This window comes from Podarcis vaucheri (genome assembly GCF_965113315.1).
Source record: "Podarcis vaucheri genome assembly, chromosome: 11".
Lineage (NCBI taxonomy): Eukaryota > Metazoa > Chordata > Lepidosauria > Squamata > Lacertidae > Podarcis > Podarcis vaucheri.
The window spans coordinates 42589912-42608878 of NC_138749.1; the positions used below are offsets into that span (position 1 = coordinate 42589912).

General features: G+C 40.9%; 1 protein-coding gene across 1 annotated transcript in view; it reads right to left on the reverse strand.

The window, feature by feature from the left end:
- Positions 1-2892: 2892 nt before the first annotated feature.
- Positions 2893-18967, reverse strand: part of FBXL17 (F-box and leucine rich repeat protein 17) — a 144591-nt gene continuing 128516 nt past the window's right edge. Inside the window, exon 9 of the mRNA XM_082191454.1 lies at positions 2893-5775. Coding sequence (XP_082047580.1) covers positions 5638-5775 — 138 coding nt within the window. The 3' untranslated portion in view covers positions 2893-5637. The remainder of the gene's footprint in view (positions 5776-18967) is intronic.

Genomic DNA, 18967 nt, shown 5'->3' on the forward strand with positions numbered 1-18967 from the left:
AAGAGAGATTAACACAGAATCATTCAGCTGCCCATAAAAAACCCCCAAGCTTTACGTCACTCGAGTCTTAACAGCAGATACAAGACTGCTGAGCCATAGTTTCTCCTTATATGCATTCATCTACCCACCTTCCTACCCTCCCATATACTTACTCCTGAGAATCTCACTCAGTGCAAATAAATAATAGCCAGTTTTACATAACATTTGAGAGGCTAGTTGGATAAAGCTGTAACAGTTAAATGAAGGCTTAAAGCTGAAGTGGGCTAAAATTTTCACGAGCTAAAAGTGGGCTAAAAGTTAGCACGAATCTAGATTGCAGCATGAAATTATGTGCTCTCATAATAGAAACTTTAAATATATATATATATCTAAAAATGTGCTTTGTGTTAAATTGAAAGGGTTTTTGGAAACCGTGAGAGCTTAGGGAAGTGCAAGGTATTTTGCCACAGGAAGTGTCCGTAATGATGGAGGAGTATCTTAGGGTATCCTGAATCAGTGAGGTGACTCAGTGGAGATTTATGAAGCTGATGACTGGGCCACCTATAGACCGGGTGCTCTAAAAATGGGCTCCATCTATTATAAGGCCGGCTACAGCTAGAAAGAAAGCTGGAATCATTTGAAGACATGCGAGATATTGAGAAGTTGAAACTGTTGCAGTGATAAGATTTGTGTGTGTAAACTGTGTGTGTGAAATGAGAAGTGGAGATAACTGCTGATGAAGGTAGCTAGAAGACATCAAGACATCATGCAAGGTAAAACAAGCAGAAAAAGATGCAGGGGATGGAAGAATTAAAACAACTGAAATGAATGTGGAGTCCCCTCTATAAATATGGATGCCATATATATATTGCATTCAACCAATTACTTATCCTTGAAGGATTTTTTGGGGGGTTGGGAAGGGACACAGCTCAGTGGTACAGTGCATGATCATGCAGAATGGGCAGCAGGTGATGTAAAAACCCCTCTGCCTATGACCCAAACAGGTGTTATCAGTCAGAAAAAGACAATGTTGGATCAGATAGTATAAAGCAGCTCCACATTTTGAAGTTATGAATTAAATCAAGATCAGAAAAATAAAATCAGCAACTAAAACATGCTTGCTTGCCTTCAATCTAATCCTGATTAAGGACTGAATTACAAGGATCGGGGTAGGCAACAGATCAAAGAAATCTATTGATGTAAACTTCTCTTTTATAAAGGAAAAATGCGGTACTCTAGAGGGGAGAAAGGAAAAATGCGGTACTCTAGAACCAATGCTTTTACAGAGGTCTAATACCATTGCCTTTCTTTTGCAAATACCAAACCTGCAAGTCTAAGAAAGCTCTTCAAAAATTCCTCTGCAATCAACTCACCTTCTCCAAACACTTAGGGAGGGCAAGGGGAGAGAGAATAGTTGCATGTAAAAAATGAAGCCATCAACATTGTGCTGAAGCAGGCCCCTCTGCCAAATCTTTACAGTACGTCAATCTACAAAAATGCACACATAAGTCTGGAATGTCTTGTTTGTATGTTTGCACTTTGAAGAACAGACTCAGCAATCCCTTTTCCGAATTTACCAATAACCAAAAGGAAAACAAAACAATCTGTCTGTGTTGTCAGTTGTGTAAAGTGAGGGAGATGGAGAAGAGTTATTTCCTCATTTGTCAGGGATTTTCTATAGGCACCGAAACAGGAAAATTCAATAGTCCATTACATTCGGCAGATCTTGTGAGCTGAACAAGTTAAAATTCACCGTCATGCAAACATTTTAGATGCTTTCTTAAATGGACTTGTTTTAAAGCTGGGTTTGTTTGTTTGCTTGCTTAATGCAAGGCTGGCATTCATCAGGAGGTCTGAGAGATATTAACAGCAATGCCAATTCTGCCCGATTTTCTTTTGTGGCTTTGCATGCAACGACACTGAAAACAGTAGCAGATGTTTGCCTTTCCAAGTGATGCTTTGTTGATGTGTGCGCGTGCGTGCCCTGGACCAACAGGACCACCTTTGCATTCCACAATTTTCTGCTTCCTTTGTAAAAATTACATAATGGGTTTTTTTCTGTGTTCAATACTTGAGCAGACCAAAGCTTCTCCTTCTCTGCCACCCCCCCCCCGGGCTACTGATGCCCAGCAGGCAATCACACAGGTAATATATGATTTGCTGTTGAGGGGAACTCCTACAAAGCTGTCTGTGGTAAATGTATCATTTTCTGCTGGGGATGATGAGATACGCTATATTTTGTTGTAATTGATGCATGGAATGTGCCATTTGCCATCGAGAAAAGGACCCTCATCTGAACTGCAGGTGGTGTGGTGGTCTGGCTGAGAGGACAGGGAATTACCGTATTTTTTGCTCTATAAGACTCACTTTTTCCCTCCTAAAAAGTAAGGGGAAATGTGTGTGCGTCTTATGGAGCGAATGCAGGCTGCGCAGCTATCCCAGAAGCCAGAACAGCAAGAGGGATTGCTGCTTTCACTGCGCAGCGATCCCTCTTGCTGTTCTGGCTTCTGAGATTCAGAATATTTTTTTCTTGTTTTCCTCCTCCAAAAACTAGGTGCGTCTTGTGGTCTGGTGCGTCTTATAGAGCGAAAAATACGGTAGATATGGTGGCAGAGGAATCCCATATTTAATTTGGCCCAGCTTGAAGGGGACTGGTCTCTACTTAACATGGGGCCATCTTATTTGAGCAGGGCTCTTTTAATTTTCAAATTCTCCCCCCCCCATTTCTAATACTTGCTTAATTCCTGAATGAAACAAGAGCAAAGTTTCATGAGTAGCAAAAATATAATTCCCACTATGTGTTTCTCTTTTTTTTACAGCTAATTACAAGGTTAAGAGCAATGCAGAACAAATGAGATATATTAATTACAGAGATTGGTGCACGTCTAAAAGTGAAAAAATGCTGAGGCATCATTTTCATTCATTGTCTTTATTTGTGAAAATACTGCCACTATTTAAGTGGATATAAAGCCCTGCATTTATATGCATTCACATACGTTTGTGACATGCCAAGCAAAATCCACTGTACAGGGTTTTTGTTCCTTTTGCAAAGGCTTTTAGTCTCAATTTGAAATATCTAATAAGAAAACATTCAAAGAACTGTCACGGAAATGACATAGCAAGCCCTTTCTGTCCTCAGGAATTGATGCTGCGAGACTGGACTTGTGATTTATACAAACATACTAATGTTGTTTTCAGAGCTGTGCTGCCTAAAGTCTTCTAGATTAGCCAAACATTTTGACAATAATGGCAACTCTTCAGGTGAAGCCTGAACATTTGATATTTTGGATTAAAACACTTTAACCTTTAAAAAACAAATACACAGCGTTGCATGGGAGGGGAAGAATCACCCTTTATCAAATTGTTACATTCTAAAGGTTACTTATTGCCCTGTGTTTCCAGTGTCTGCTTGTCAACTATCTTCAAATTTAACCCTTCACAATAGTTTAACAGGCTTAAAACTAACCATTTCATCACAACATTCTCTGCACATATAAACCTGTTTTGGATTCCAAACGATTTGCACTGTGGCAACTTCAGGTATGGCAGAACAGTTGGGCAGCAGAAAATTATACCCTGGAACTGGGCACTTTCAGGACTGGGTCTTTAATTAGCTTAACAATAAAAACCATAATTCATTTGTTTTATTTCAGTATTTACTAACCAGCGATGACAGAAGAGTAAGGCGCAATACTACACATGCCTATTCAGAAGGAAGTCCCACTGTGTTCAATGGAAGTTACTTCCAAGGAAGTGTGTATAAGGATACCTGTCTAAGATAACTTTGTTATTAGGTCAGTTTACAGGGGCACATTTCTCCAGCTGAAAATGAATCCAGATACATGACTGCACAGAGAAAGATTAGTTTAAACACATGGCTGTACTTATGCTGAACCAGCAACCATTTCTGTGGGTCTGGAAAACTGTAGCGAAGAGTTCACACTAGACTTTCTCAATATGATCTATACATGTGACTGTCCAGAAGGAGGAAACATTATGAATTCACTAAGCTGTATGTCTGCAAAGGTATAGATTGAAGAACCATGCACAATGTTTTAAACACAGATTGGGGGCTTTCATACGCCTTCCCACTGCAGCTTCCATCCACCCTGAAAAAACATGGATTTGATATATGATGTGGCATACAACCTAGGGAAAGAGATTGGAGAGAAACCACCTGCCATAAAGGAGCAAAAATGCCTTCCACTTGTGCATGGGTCACTAGGGACATGCCCCAATGTGCAACCTGGCAAGTTTGAACGTAACAGGGAACTCTGGATTTTTACACGAGCCATTTTATGTTCTGGGTTCATGTGTTTCCCCCTAGCATCTGCTCTTAAACAAACCATAGTTCTTCACTACATCCAACCATGGGGAACGGTGGCTTCTTTTAAACTACAGTGAGTGAGCATGTCAGCATCAGGAACCACTTCTGGATCATCTGAACTAACTGTAGTTTTAACTAACCAGTGTTCTCTGAGTTCAGGTGCAATGGGGAGCTATGGTTTGTCTAAAAGTGGAACCAGATACATCCAACTGCCTTTGGCATGCCCCAGGAGAGATGAAGAGATATTGTACAGACCAAGGCTCACCGCAGTTCTTTCACAGAGTGGGAAAAACTGTGAATTTTTACCTCTGAATTGGTCATTTATCTTTATGTTTTTCAGATTTGCTTAGTGAACATTTTTAAAAATGAAAACATTGTGGGAAACTGGAAGGTGCAAGCATGGAGAAACAAAATGAAGGGCACATTCAGCCGGGAACAACTGCTACAGAAGCCTGTCTCAAAATAACATGCATTCACAAGATACTGAAAACTAGATGCAGGGCAAAAACATCACTTTGGCAGCACCAACAGAAACCAGCAGGATCATCTGCTTAAATATCCATTCCACATGAATCCAGCATTTATTAAAGATTCCATCCAAAATAAAGATTTGTCATCAAAATGTTATATTCTTGCATCACAGTTATCTGTGAATTTTCACAACTGTGCAGCTCAAACACACAAATGTGGGTAGCATCCATTTAAGATCAGTCTCTAATTTAAGTGAGTCCAGGAAAGGAATCAACACTTCCTATCTGAAAGGAAATATGAGCAGCAAGAATAAGAAAAAAACATGAAAGAAAAAAGTGTAATGTATTATTCCATTGCTGAAACTACCCACAGAACTAGCAGAAACCCACTTCAATAAATTTGCCAAAAGGCCTTTAAACATCAGATTTATGTATACAAAAATCTTACAATGCACCTTTAAAGAGTTGTTTCTATCCTGAACTTGTAATAGGAAAAAACCACACACATCCAAATAGTGTTTCTATTTTATGTAAACTTACAGTTATGTTGCATCAAAAAAAGTTGCAAACCCTCTGCAACATTTTACTCAACTTGCAGATGTTTAGGTTGACAAATAAACTTTCCAAAAAATTAAATATATCTGACCAGGTTTCTCTTTCAATATTTCCACGAAAAGACAGAATAGACATTCCCCACTACATTGAACGATACATACATATATGTATGTATGTATGTATATGTATATTCAATATTAAAAGCTTAACATATATTTAATATAAAGCAAAAATATTCATAAAAAACTTAACAGTGTTCAAATGTTCAGCCTAAATCTGCCGAGTATTTATCTATCACATCATGAATTAAGAGGCAGTTGACATATTGGGTGTCCAGCCCATCTGGTAAGCCCGTTCCAAAGTTCTCTTGCAGTCTTGTAGTACAGTACTGAAAGTGATGTGCGGGTGCTGCTGCACTAGTTGTTCCACAGTCACTTCATTCACCTGCAAACAAAAGAAAAAATCTGTCACTTATGTTAAAAAACAAACGGGGGGGGGAGTCAACAATGGATTCGTCATGTGGCTGGCAAATTTGGATCTGAGTAAAAGAACAGTGATTTGTTAAGAGGATCTTCACAAATATCTTCTCGAGATGGTTTTCGTTTTATACTACTTGGTGAGAATGAACTTAGAATGAAGGTCCTTTTTTGGGTAACAATTGTAATGTCGGCCATCAATAATTAAAATATACAAGCCATGCAGGTCAGGAGCATCCCTGCTAGACCTTATCCAGAGATCCCACCTTTGTTCCTTGATCATACAAAGCAATCAGAAAGACCTAATTAAACTTAACACCTTTACAACCGCTGTGCTGCGAGGGGATTAATTTGTCAATTATTTTAAAGCTGATTGTAGTTCATATCACAGAAACAGACAGCTTCCGTGGTCCTTTTAGATAAATAATAGATTAACCTAAGAACCACAACTTTTAGGTAGCTTTCTTTGGAACCTTTATTGAACATATAAAGATACATCAATATTTAATTTAAATACTCAGTTGCCTAAATCTGACGGAGTGTCTCAGCAGAACAACTGCTCACTTTGCACTTCCTATTTTCGTGCCCTACTATGTCCAACTAATATGAGACAACAAGCCCAGTAATAGCCACTTTCCATTCATGCCACAAATAAGTATTCACTTTCCTTGAATTCCTCCTTGGCAGAAATCGTTTAAGCACAACCAAAACACCTTAAGTATCCACCTACTTTTAACCTCCCCCCCCCTCAAAAAAAGAATCCCCAACTGAAGCAATTGTGCTAGGCAGTGCAGAGAATGAACAGTGATTGCATTTTATGACAGGGATAAATGACGGGTTTAATCTACAGTTCTTCTGCTTTGATAATAGAAACACTCAATCTTCATTGGGAGATTTGTCAACTGAAGAGCAACTTGGATAGAAAATAGGTTTAACTTCTTTTCCAAGAACACAGAGACCCTGCAAGCTCTAAACACTTTTGTAAACAACTACATTACAGCAACACCAAAGGTGTCTATAAGTAGCAACTGCCTTTTAATAAATCAGAATGAGATCTGTGATGGTACAAGCCCCTTAGTAGCTTGCACACATCAGTAAATCACATTTTAAAAGCTGAGAAGAAAGTAGTCCCAAGAACGGATTCTGATCTGCTTCTGCATCTGTTATATGTGGATGATAATTTAGGCCCTACAAAGTTGTTGCAAAGATTACTGAAATAATGTTGGGAAAGTGTTATGTGAAAACAAAGTATTAATTAGCATTATTAAGGGTAATTATAAAGCCCACAACTCAAGAATATACCCCAACCCATAAATACTATTTCTAAAAAATGCACACATCTAAATTGCTAGTAAAGAAAAAGAGAAAAGATTTTCCTTGGTATTATATGAAATATATATGATGTCATAAGCCTCTATGTATTGCTTCTGATGAAAACACTGTCATATCTCAAACACTGATGGAGAAAACATCTCCAAGGAGCAAGGGGCAATATATAGCTATCTTGGACAACAGCTCTTGGATATGGGAAGGCCATTCTAACCAATTCTTGCAAGAGAAAAGAACTACAAAAGAACACAAGTTTAACATTAAATAGGTTTCACTTTCTGCTGAATTTCCCAACAGCATTTAATTGTGAAAATAAGAAATACAAAGCAGTTTTAATTTGATTTATCAAGTCAAACTACATATATTAGCATTGTCCTATAGCTTAAACCTGTGCAATGGGACCATCCTTTTTTTTTAAAAAAAAAACACTCCATATTTAAATATGCAAAAATCCTTTATAAATCCTAGCTGCTTATTTGTATATATTTTTAAAAAATTATATATGGATGCTTTATGATGACCTATATTTGTCATGCCTAATAAAGGTTTGGCAAAGTAGAAGCATAAAGCCTAAAAGGATCCACTCAAATCCTGAAACAGAGGTTGATTAAAAATAACACTTATTTATTTATTCAGCTATTTGTTTTTCATAGTGAATATATATTCTGGAAAATCTCATGTAAAAACTCTGCAGTTTATTCACAGTGGCAAATAAAAGATCTATAATGGTCATACAACCAGGTTAGTAAACAAATTACAGTTCACATACTTATCAAACTGGGATGAGTACCTGCAAATGCATATTGAAATGTGAGATTTTTCACCCTCAAAAAAGGGCAAGATGAAAGTGGGCATGCATATACATGAATAACTATGTCACATATCTCCTCATAAGCACAGAGGAAGCAGTTCGGCCCACTGCACATACAGGAGTCCTTTATCACTGGGTATGTGATCTACACCTGTGAAGAAATCAGTTTTTTCTACACAAACACCTTTCTGACATAAAACAGCATGAAATCTGTAGATAATCATGAATGATGATTGTATATACCCAGATTTTGCTTCCGTGCCTTCCGTGTAGCAACAACTGAAATGTGGGAAGCTGCCCCAAATAAGGAATTTGGAAGCCAGAGAAGTACAGCGGTACCTCGGTTTTTGAACGTTTTGGAAGTCGAATATTTTGGTTTTTGAGAACCCGGAAGTAACTGCTTTGGTTTTCGAATGCTTTTCGGAAGTTGAACATGCCATGCAGCTTCCATATTGAGTTTTCCATAAGTAAATGTTTCCATTTTCGAACGTTTCGGAAGTCGAACAGTCTTCCGGAACGGATTACGTTTGAAAACTGAGGTACCACTGTACTAAAATAAATAATGGCTAACCACTAGTGTCAATTAAAGCCCCATGGATCAACTTTCTGTTGACAAAAAATATTTTTGACAAGCTACAATTTATTCATTCAATTCCAATAAAAACTAGGAGATGGTCCATATATATGGTACTAGCACTAATGATGGAAGGTCTTCGGTCCATAAGCAGACGCGAACAGTGTTCCTCTTGCAGGTGTTCTCTCTGTGATATTTGATTCCAATGCTCATGGTGAACTGTGAACAGAGAAATGTATCCAATGTCCAACCCTCATATTTGTTCTGGGGTGAAAAACTTTTATGCAACCACCACCTTTGCCTTGCTTACAATTAATGGACTAGGCAGGTTTATGTGCTATCCAGCTGCTCTACAGGTATTATTTCCTCAAGTCATTTTTTAAAAAAACAACAACAAATGTTTGACTTTTTAAAAACCTAATAGTTGAATGAATAACATTCTCAGGTGGCCCAATTATAATTCCTGCCTGTAGCTGCAACACAATGAAAGGTTTGTGGAGTCATTTTGTGTGATGTGCTATGCACTTGATCTGTTAAGGCCGATATGTTCCAGAGAGTTTCAATGATTACCTCAGTGCTTAGGGGCTTAGGACTAGTTGAACAACAACACACACACACACACACACACACACACACAGCACAACATCTGCATTCTGGATTTCCTGAATGTTAAGGCAAACAATGTGCTTCGATTTAAATTATGGATCGAAAGCAACAGCAGTGGCCTGGTAATGAATGCACCTGGTAAAAGCCAGTGTTCACCAGAATACTGATGCAACACTTTGTCAAAATGAATTACAGAAAGGGCAGGATTAAGACCTTTAGAGGCCCTAAGAACTGAAAGGATTATGGTGTCCTCCATATGTAACACAAAATAAAAGCAACACTAAACCATCAAATAAAGTATTACTATTTTTAAATGACACAGATATTATGCAAATCTAGTCTGTCCTGAAACTCAATTGAGAAGAGAGTTTTCTGCGGATCAATTAGTAATTATCAATGTTAGAAAAATATGCAGTGCAATCCCTACATTTGGAAATACTCTTTGTATTCCCTCTTTCACTCTTGTGTCATGAAGTGACTGAATTTCACTTCTTCTGTTTCATTAAACTTTGTGCACATATAACAGTGGAACTGCTGCAGTTCTCCATATGTTCAAGTCATTAGTGGTCATTAATGGTCTGCTAATGATTGTCAGAGGTTTAGACTATTAAGAAATGCAGTTAATGAGTTAATTTTCTATGAGTCAGAAGAGATGACTCATTCCCCACAATGCACCTGCAGACATCTTGTGACTCTCTTATCTGTGTTACTGGGCGGTGTTGGCAAGTAACTGTGCATATAAAAGGGATCAATTTACAGCATACTGTTAGGCCCATGGTAGGAGACTGCAAGAAGTGTTGAAGGCATTGTTGAAGGTTATCTGTTAGGACTGTGAATTGGAGTGAAGACTAATTGAAGTGATCTTCAGAGGAAGAAGTTCAGTACTTAGATAACAATTGAGGAACTTTGCAAGGACTTGGTTCTCTCTCTCTCTCTCTAATTTTTATACATTTCAAATCCAATGACTTCCCTTCTTCTCCTTCCATAGTTCATATTACAAATCATACTTTCCTGCATATTTTACTATAACCATTCAAATCAATTTTACACTTTTACATCAATCAAATATTGTTAACTCTGTTGAATTTATATTAATTCTGCCAGTGCTTTCAGCTGTGTACAATTATTTTCCATATATTCAATAAATATTTTCCACTCTTCTTTTCTGGCACCTGGGAATTTCTGTCTGGGCTCTGGTTTTTTTGGGGAAGGTAAATATAAACTTTTTTTCAACTCATTATTAATCATTTTCCAATATTCTTTCACCTTTCTACATGTCCACCACATATGAAAAAAGGTTCCTCCCACTTCTTTACATTTCCAACACGTATCTGATTCTGCTTTATACATCTTAGCCATTCTGTTTGGAATTAAGTACCATCTATGAATCATTTTTGTTAGGGTAAAATCTGGGTGCGTGAGGGCACAGCCACCCAGCTCGTCGGACAAAGTCCGCAGGTCCTAGCGGAGAAGAAAGGAGCTCAGCCGGACACAGGAGCAAAATACGAAGATCCGAGTTTATTGCGCAACAGGTTCAAAATGGCATTGAACCCCGAGTATGGGGTGACATGGACTTTTAAAAGTTCCCTCCATAACCCAGAATACAGTGCAGGAAACGTCATGAATACATTATGGGAAGGTCATGTTTCGTGAATTACATCATGAATACATTAGAAACGTCATGAGTACATTATGGAAGGGGTGGGATTACGTTCATTACCATTTCGGATGAGGGAGGGGGAATATGCGGAGGAAGAAATATACATAGATAAGCATTTATTGAGTACCGGTGGTGGCAAGACAATGGGTCAGAGATATGCATCGTCTGCCACCTAATATTGCCCAGAGGAAGGGTTTGGCGAAACGATCAGACAGGATTAGGAAGTTCCTGCGTACGTGATCCGCCGCTTCGGGGATTATGGAAGTAGGGGCAGCATCATGGAGTCCAGGGGGAACTGAGTTGAATGACACCGAGAGCAAGAAAATCGGAACTACGGCTGATTTTATATCAATTTCCAAAGATTTCTATTATTTCTAACCCCTTCCGTACCGTAGGGACAAAGTAGAGGCAGGGTGGATACATTGTAACAAGGTTTTGACAAGCGGATACAGAATGGATACATTGAACTGGATTTTGACAGTTTTACGAGGTTCTTGGTTTCGGATCCATTGTTCTCGCGGTGGGGGGCCGTCAGCAGCTTGTCAGGAATGAAATGAGGCGTGCAAAAGCTCCCTGAGCTAGCTCCTGCAGGACGAATGCATGGATGTGATTGGCTAAAGCGCGGCCATAGGAATAAGCGGAGAAGAGAAACACTCGGTCTACTCGTTCTAAGTATGGAGCGCAGATAGGCATAGGAAAAGATAGGGAATATGTATATTCGAGCTTATTTCGCTCGGAAAAGGGTCTGGGAAAAGTGTGGTGCTTGTGCAACGGTGAAGGGGGTTTGAGGGTGGGTGTGCGGTGGCACCCTCGAGGTCATCGCCTCGGACAGTTAAGAAGAAGGGGGAAATAGGCACCCCCCCTCGGTCCGTATCAATTTTCAAGCAGTTCTCTTTCAGAGAATACACACAGTAAATTTCAAATCACTTTTCCAAAGTTTCTTCCAAAGGTTTAGGTCTATACTGTGTCCTATATCTATTGCCCAGTATCTATTGCCCAGTGTGTCATAGATGCTTTAACTAGCTCGTCCTTTGTTTCCCATTCTAATAAGAAATTATACATTTTATACAGAAGTTTATCCTTATTTTGTAACAGTTCTTTTTCAAATTGTGAGCTTTGGTCCAACCCCCAACCCCCCACTTTTTTTGGTCAACCTTAAACCTATAATTTATCAGGTGGTATTGTAACCAATCCGTAACTTGGCTTCTTAAGTTCTCCAAAGGTTTCAGTCTGGGTTCGCCCCTTGCAAAGTCCAGCAATTCCCTGTAAGTTGCCCATTGTCTGTCCATATTAACTCTCTTAACAGTAATTGCTTCAATGGTGTCAGGCGGCAGAGGATCTAACCCCCACAGCAGGTTACCAGGAATGGATAATACAAGGAAAACTTCTTACTCTTTATTCAATATACAGGTGCTGAAAAGTGCCCTCTGCCTTTGAGCTCTTTGCTCTCCTACTTCTAATGCTCGCCAGGTTCTGGGAGAGAGGGATCTGGAATGCTTTCTAAAGACACTGTGTCTGTCAGCTTTCACCCTTCTGGTGCTTCTTCTTCCTCCTCCTCCTTTCCCATTATTTCCCAGCTTTTCTGCTCATCTGCCTCTGAGCGGTGATCTCTCTCAAATCCCTGAACCGTCTTCTTCTCTGGAAGGGTCAGGCTGGGGAGGTGGTCTCCACCACTCCTCCTCTGCCCAGTCCCTGACAGCAACCAAGACTGACTCATATATTTCTTTTTAAGGGTTAAGAAAGATATGGGCTTAAACTGACCTTAATACAGGTTAGCCAATGCACTGATAATTTTGGATTAGTAAACCAGACTTCCTGTCTTGCTGCAAACAATTTAAATATGTAAATGTCACAATCATTATTTGTACCCCTGCAATCAGACATTGTAAACCACCCACGGATGTTTGAAACCCGATTTTGTAACGTATTAGCCTCTTTATGCTTTGTTAAGTTCAGCTAGATAGGCTCTGAAAAAATGGAGGCCATCTTATGAAGTTTCCTGTTCGTGTACAATATTGTTAAAAGCTCCAAATAATTATGCTACTAAGTAAAAGGGAAATGCTGGTGTCACCCACAGCAATTGCAATGTTTGTAGCTGTCATAAGAAAACCAAACTGATGTCTATAGACCAGCTTTCCCTGTATAATTTCTCTCTCTGAAGCACTGTGTATTTTTGTAGGTCTATAACTGTACTTTGAGGGTTTGTAGTTATTAAAGGTTAGTGGTTCTTTTACCACTTCACTTCTAATTTACAGTAGAAGCAAGACAAAAAGAAATGTAAGTCATCTATACTCACTTGTTTCCTGTTTATAGATAATTTATGAAAAGGGATTTATTAGAAATTATAAACAATGTGGGGATGAATTGGTTAAACTGGAGATGTGAAATAATCTGTCTAAAACTTTTCTTCCTGAGCAATTCAGTAAGCACTTTTTAGTCATAGACTTAATAGAAAGCTTCTCCATTTCCCTTCAAAAGCATATTTTGTTCTATCTTTTAAAAAGCTAATGTTGCAAATCTAAATTTAAAATAAGAACACGTTGGATAGGGTTGGAGTGGATGAAAGCATTGAAGTAAATTGTTTTCTAATAGGATTCTCTGAGTGAGAGGATCTGGTATACCCAATATTACACACAGTACTCCATATTACACAATATTGCACACAATTGCTTCATATTTGATTTGAACAAATTATAGCCATTTGTGGCTGGAAATAAACGCTGCGTACTTAGAAAAGATTAGGTTTTTTAATTCTCTACAAGAACCACAAGTTATTTCAAGTCTTTCTTTTTTGTTTAAACCCATTTTTTAAATACTGTTTTATTTTAATATTTACCAGCTTACTGAGATAATGTGAAGGAAACTTTTGTACTATCTACCAGAAATAGCCACACGACTGGATATTGACATCACCTATCTTTTTAACAGCTCTTTGTCCTTTGATATTAATATGGCAAAGTTACATTAATGATAAGATAAATATAATTCTCAGGCTTACAGTTAAAAGCACAGGGAAGCATTCCCCACTTGCAATGCATTGTAAGATTTACTTCAGATCCTAATCTGGCACTTGATTTGGGAACCCAATTTGATTTGGACCAATTCAGAAGCTGCCTAATTTGACTTGGGTCCAAACCAAAACCCCAATATGGAAATCATATTCATTAACTATTATGAAGAACATTTTGTAATGGCTGTAACAATTTTACTTTCGGAAATAACTGGATGAAATTTTTGTGGTTACGTTTCATTATTATTTATTTTGTCTCGCCAAATCCATTATAAAAGGTAAAATATATAAGACATACCGTATTTTTCGCCCTATAGGACGCTCCGGCCCATAGGATGCACCTATTTTTTGGGGGGGGGAAATCAAGGGGAAAAAATTGATTTCCCCCCAGGTTTGCGCAACCATCCCAAGCTAGAAGAGGGAGACGGAGCACTTTGTCTCCCTCTTCTGCCTTCAGGGACAGCTTGGCCCGCTATCCCCCGAGCTTGTGGGGCTGGAGGGGGGAGAAGCAGGCTTGCTCCTCCCCCCCAGCCTCCAGATCAGGTCAGGGAATAGCGGGATGGTGGCGCTCCGCCATCCCCCTATCCCCCGAGCTTGTGGGGCTGGCGGGGGGGGAGAAGCAGGCTTGCTCCCCCCCCCAGCCTCCAGATCGGGTCGGGAATAGCGGGATGGCGGCGCTCCGCCATCCCCCTATCCCCCGAGCTTGTGGGGCTGGCGGGGGGGGGGAGAAGCCGGCTTGCTTCCCCCCCAGCCTCCATATCAGATCGGGGAATAGCGGGATGGCGGCGCTTCACCATCCCGCTATTCCCCGAGCTTGTGGGGCTGGCGGGGGGGGAGAAGCAGGCTTGCTTCTCCCCCCCAGCCTCCAGATCGGGTCGGGGAATAGCGGGATGGCGGCGCTTCGCCATCCCCCTATCCCCCGAGCTTGTGGGGCTGGCGGGGGGGGGGAGAAGCAGGCTTGCTTCTCCCCCCCCAGCCTCCAGATCAGGTCGGGGAATAGCGGGATGGCGGCGCTTCGCCATCCCCCTATCCCCCGAGCTTGTGGGGCTGGCGGGGGGGGAGAAGCAGGCTTGCTTCTCCCCCCCCAGCCTCCAGATCGGGTCGGGGAATAGCGGGATGGCGGCGCTTCGCCATCCCCCTATCCCCCGAGCTTGTGGGGCTGGCGGGGGGGGGAGAAGCAGGCTTGCTTCTCCCCCCCCCCCAGCCTCCAGATCAGGTCGGGGAATAGCAGGATGGCAGCGCTTCGCCATCCCCCTATCCCCCGAGCTTGTGGGGCTGGCGGGGGGGGGGAGAAGCAGCCTTGCTTCTCCCCCCGCCAGCCTCCCGATCAGGTCGGGGAATAGCGGGGTGGCGGCGCTGCGCCTCCCTGCTGTCCCCAGCTTTTGGGTGCAGGCTGCTGCCCGCAAGCCTTGCGAGCCCACGGGACATCCCGCCAGGCTTGCAAGACTTGGGATAGCTTCCTGAAGCCTGGAGAGCGAGAGGGGTCCGTGCGCACTGACCCCTCTCGCTCTCCAGGCTTCAGCGAAAGCCTGCATTCGCCCCATAGGACGCACCCAGATTTCCCCTTCATTTTTGGAGGGGAAAAAGTGCGTCCTATAGGGCGAAAAATACGGTAATAAAAACAGAATAAAATACATTGCAAAGATAAAATAATTACTTTTATAAAAGAAAAAAAGAAAGTGTGGTGAATACTGCAAATTTTCAGAAAGATACCTGCTGTGCTTTCCTGTAAGGACAGTAGTTAAAAAGGTAACGACTTAACACCCCCTATTGTTCCATATAAAAATTTGTATGAAAATAGCATACGGTACAGTGGTACCTTTAGGTAAGAAACTTGCTGAAATTCAGAAGAATGGATAAGGCATTTTGTACTAGGTGCCTTGAAAATTGATTTGGAGGGGGGTAATAAAAGGGATTCACTCCCCCCCCCTGTGGTTTTGTGGAGAAGAATGTTAGTATGAAAACAGTATGCATCATAAGAAAAGTAACCTGAAAGTAACCTGAGAAAGTAACCTGAAAAAAGTAACCTGAAAGTAACCTAAGAAAGTAACCTGAAAAATTTCAGAATCCTGAATGGAAGGCATAAAGAGCTATGATGAATTGCAGGCAGGGGAGAAACAGCTCATCATTTCTGATGTCTGGCTTAAACACTGAACAACAAAACGAAAGACAAAGTTGCTTCTTTGCACAACCTGAGGGATATAATTACCAAAACATTGTGCCATCATACGGCAATGTTACAACTAATGAACAATTAGTGTCATTCAAAGAAAGATCTACAATGGTCATGGTACAGTGCCAAAACATTATGCGTTGTATTGAACTATTGAAATTAATGGACCTATGTTAGTCATGACAATTAATTTCAATGGGTCTACTGTGAGTAGGCATAATACTGGATACAACTAAGTACTTATGTGGATAGAATAAGGACTTCATCCCCTCTGCTCCAACATGTCCACCCAGAACAGCTCTGGAGAGTTGAAGGGACCCCCATAATAGGTTTAGGAGTGTGTGGAGGGCGAGGAGGGGAGCCTCATTGCATAAGGGGACCATGCTCCATGCATAAATATTCCACTTGCTGCCGCATTGAATTCTTTCCCGTAAGTTTATGATGCAGACATGTATGTGGGAAAGGAAGAAGATGGCCCAAGCAGCTTGAAACTGAGGCCAGACAGTGACTGAAAATGCCGCATTTACAGGGTTCGAGAAGGAATATAACAACGGATTACTTCTTCACCAGTGTGGCACTATCCAGCAAATTTGCGATGAAAACTGTACATTGGAAAATGTGCAGTGTTTCTCTCCAAATGTCTTTGGTCTGTGCGTTTTAACCCACAGTGCTTTGGAAACTCTGAATGGCTATCATGTGCCAGAAGATACAGGATGGCCCTAACTTGGATGGCTTTAAGATTAATGGAAGATAAACTAAACAACAGAACCATGTTTTACTTCCACTGTCGGAGGCGGTACACCTCTGGATTCGGAATTGCAAGTGAGGGGACTGCTATGGTGCTCAGTCCTGCTTGTGGACTTCCCACAGCCATCTGGCTGATCACCATGCCCAACTAGGTGGGGTTTTGGTCAGATGCAGCAGGGTTTTTCTTGTGTTCTTAATGGCTTTGGTTGAATATGAATTGTAATGGAAACTTAACCATTAGAGCAGCTTAAGAACAAGAACAATTTATTGCTTATACGCTGCCCATCTGGCTGGGCCTCCCCAGCCACTCTGGGTGGCTACCAACAGATAGTTGTTTATTTCCTTGACATCTGATGTGAGGGCATTCCACAAGGTGGGCACCGCTACCGAGAAGGCTCTCTGCCTGGTTAGTCTACTTTTACTTTGGTTAAATGATTGCTTATTTAAAATATGTATATCTCACCTTTCTGCCTGAAAACAATCCTCTAAGCGAGCTGACAATAAGAGAAAACCAATATGCAATCAACAGAACAAATGTTTAAAAAGGAAGGAAGAAAGACAGTGATGATTGATGAAGGCTCTAGGGCAGGAATGGCCAAACTTGGCCCTCCAGATGTTTTGGGACTACAATTCCCATAATCCCTGACCACTGGTCCTGTTAGCTAGGGATGATGGGAGTTGTAGTCCCAAAACATCTGGAGGCTCAAGTTTGGGTTCAAAATGTCCTTAGCTGCTTACTTAGCAACTATGCAGCAGCAGGTGACATGGTGGGGGATACCAGTGTTGTTGCATCTTACTGGGGCAGTGTGGGGATGGGGCAGGGGTGAGGTTGGGGCTGTATAGGTGCACAGACAGAGCAAATTCTTGCACTGTCCCAGTTGTGGGGCACCTCCTCATCTGGGCAGCTGCACAGTGTGGCTTCTGGCTCTTTCAAGGAGTAGTGATTGATGTTCCTGTCTTACCCTCGAGGAACAATGACACTAGATGTCATGTCCTTAGTCATCAGGTGCTACTGCTCTTATGCAAAGACCTCCAACTAGGTCTTATATCATGTTCCTTGAAACTGAGCCTCCATTAACTGGGCAAAACAATGAAAGTCATTTTAAGAATACTTGGTTTAAACTGATAAAACAACACTTAAGACTTCATGGAGACATAAAATTGTTATTTCTCATGGCCTAAGATTATGAAGCCAGTTCCTGCCCCCTTATAGCAGTGAATGTGTTGCTTCCACACTGTACTTGGAAATCAAAAAGACCACAGTAAATGGCAACTTAATGAGAAATGAATTAATCTGATTATTTTCATGGTGTGGATCAATAGAATAGCCACTAGTGACATCTATAGCCTAGAGGCAGTTATATAATCGATGGAATCAAACAGAGCCTGCCTTTACTCAGGCCTGCAGTTTCTCTGATCTTTTTTGGCAAGGCCCTTGACGCCTTTGTAATTCTAAATTTATTTCAAGTGCGTTTCAAAGAAATTCTGAAGAGATGATGTCATGAAGAGTATTTTGGTATTGATTGCTGAAATCTATTGCTGTATGCCCCATCTATTTCTTTTTGTTTCTGAGCTCCTTACTTGCATGTCAGGCAATGCCACATAAGAAGGGAATGGCTATCAGGTATAGCGATATTAAATAACATTTGGGAAAAGGCTAAGAAGCACCCCGGGGAGGGGCAGACTGGACCAATGTGTGGCCCCCACTCAACTTTATGAAAGAACATTTTTCTGCCACAGTGGCATTTGAAAACCCTTGTCATTAACGTTCTGGGTACTGGCATTTGGAAGAAGAAATTAGTTCTGCATGAAGTTAGAAAAGCGAAGGAAGTGGTTTTGTATGATAACTTCTCTATTCTCTGGATGTGGAAGAGGCATGCAGCTCTTAGAGCTGCCAACACGGCATTTTAAACATTTTAAATTCAGGATAGCGCTTCCGAAAATTTGTTCTTTTTATGGCTACTTTCCTCATTCTCCTGCACATAAGAGGTTTAACAAGCAAGTTAAATGACCCCCAATGGTCCCCCTAATGCCACACTTTACAGCATTCTCATCAAGATACCCAATATACGTTTCCCATTAATCAGAAGCAGTTTTCCCCATTTGTGCTGCAGCCGTCTCGCAGATTTTTATTCCTGCTAGCTCAGTTGTCTCCCTACACAGCATGCAGTCCCTTTGTAGCAAGCCAGGAAAGCATAAGCCAGCAATTAAAGGAATAAAGAATATACAGTATGCGTAGTTTAACTGATG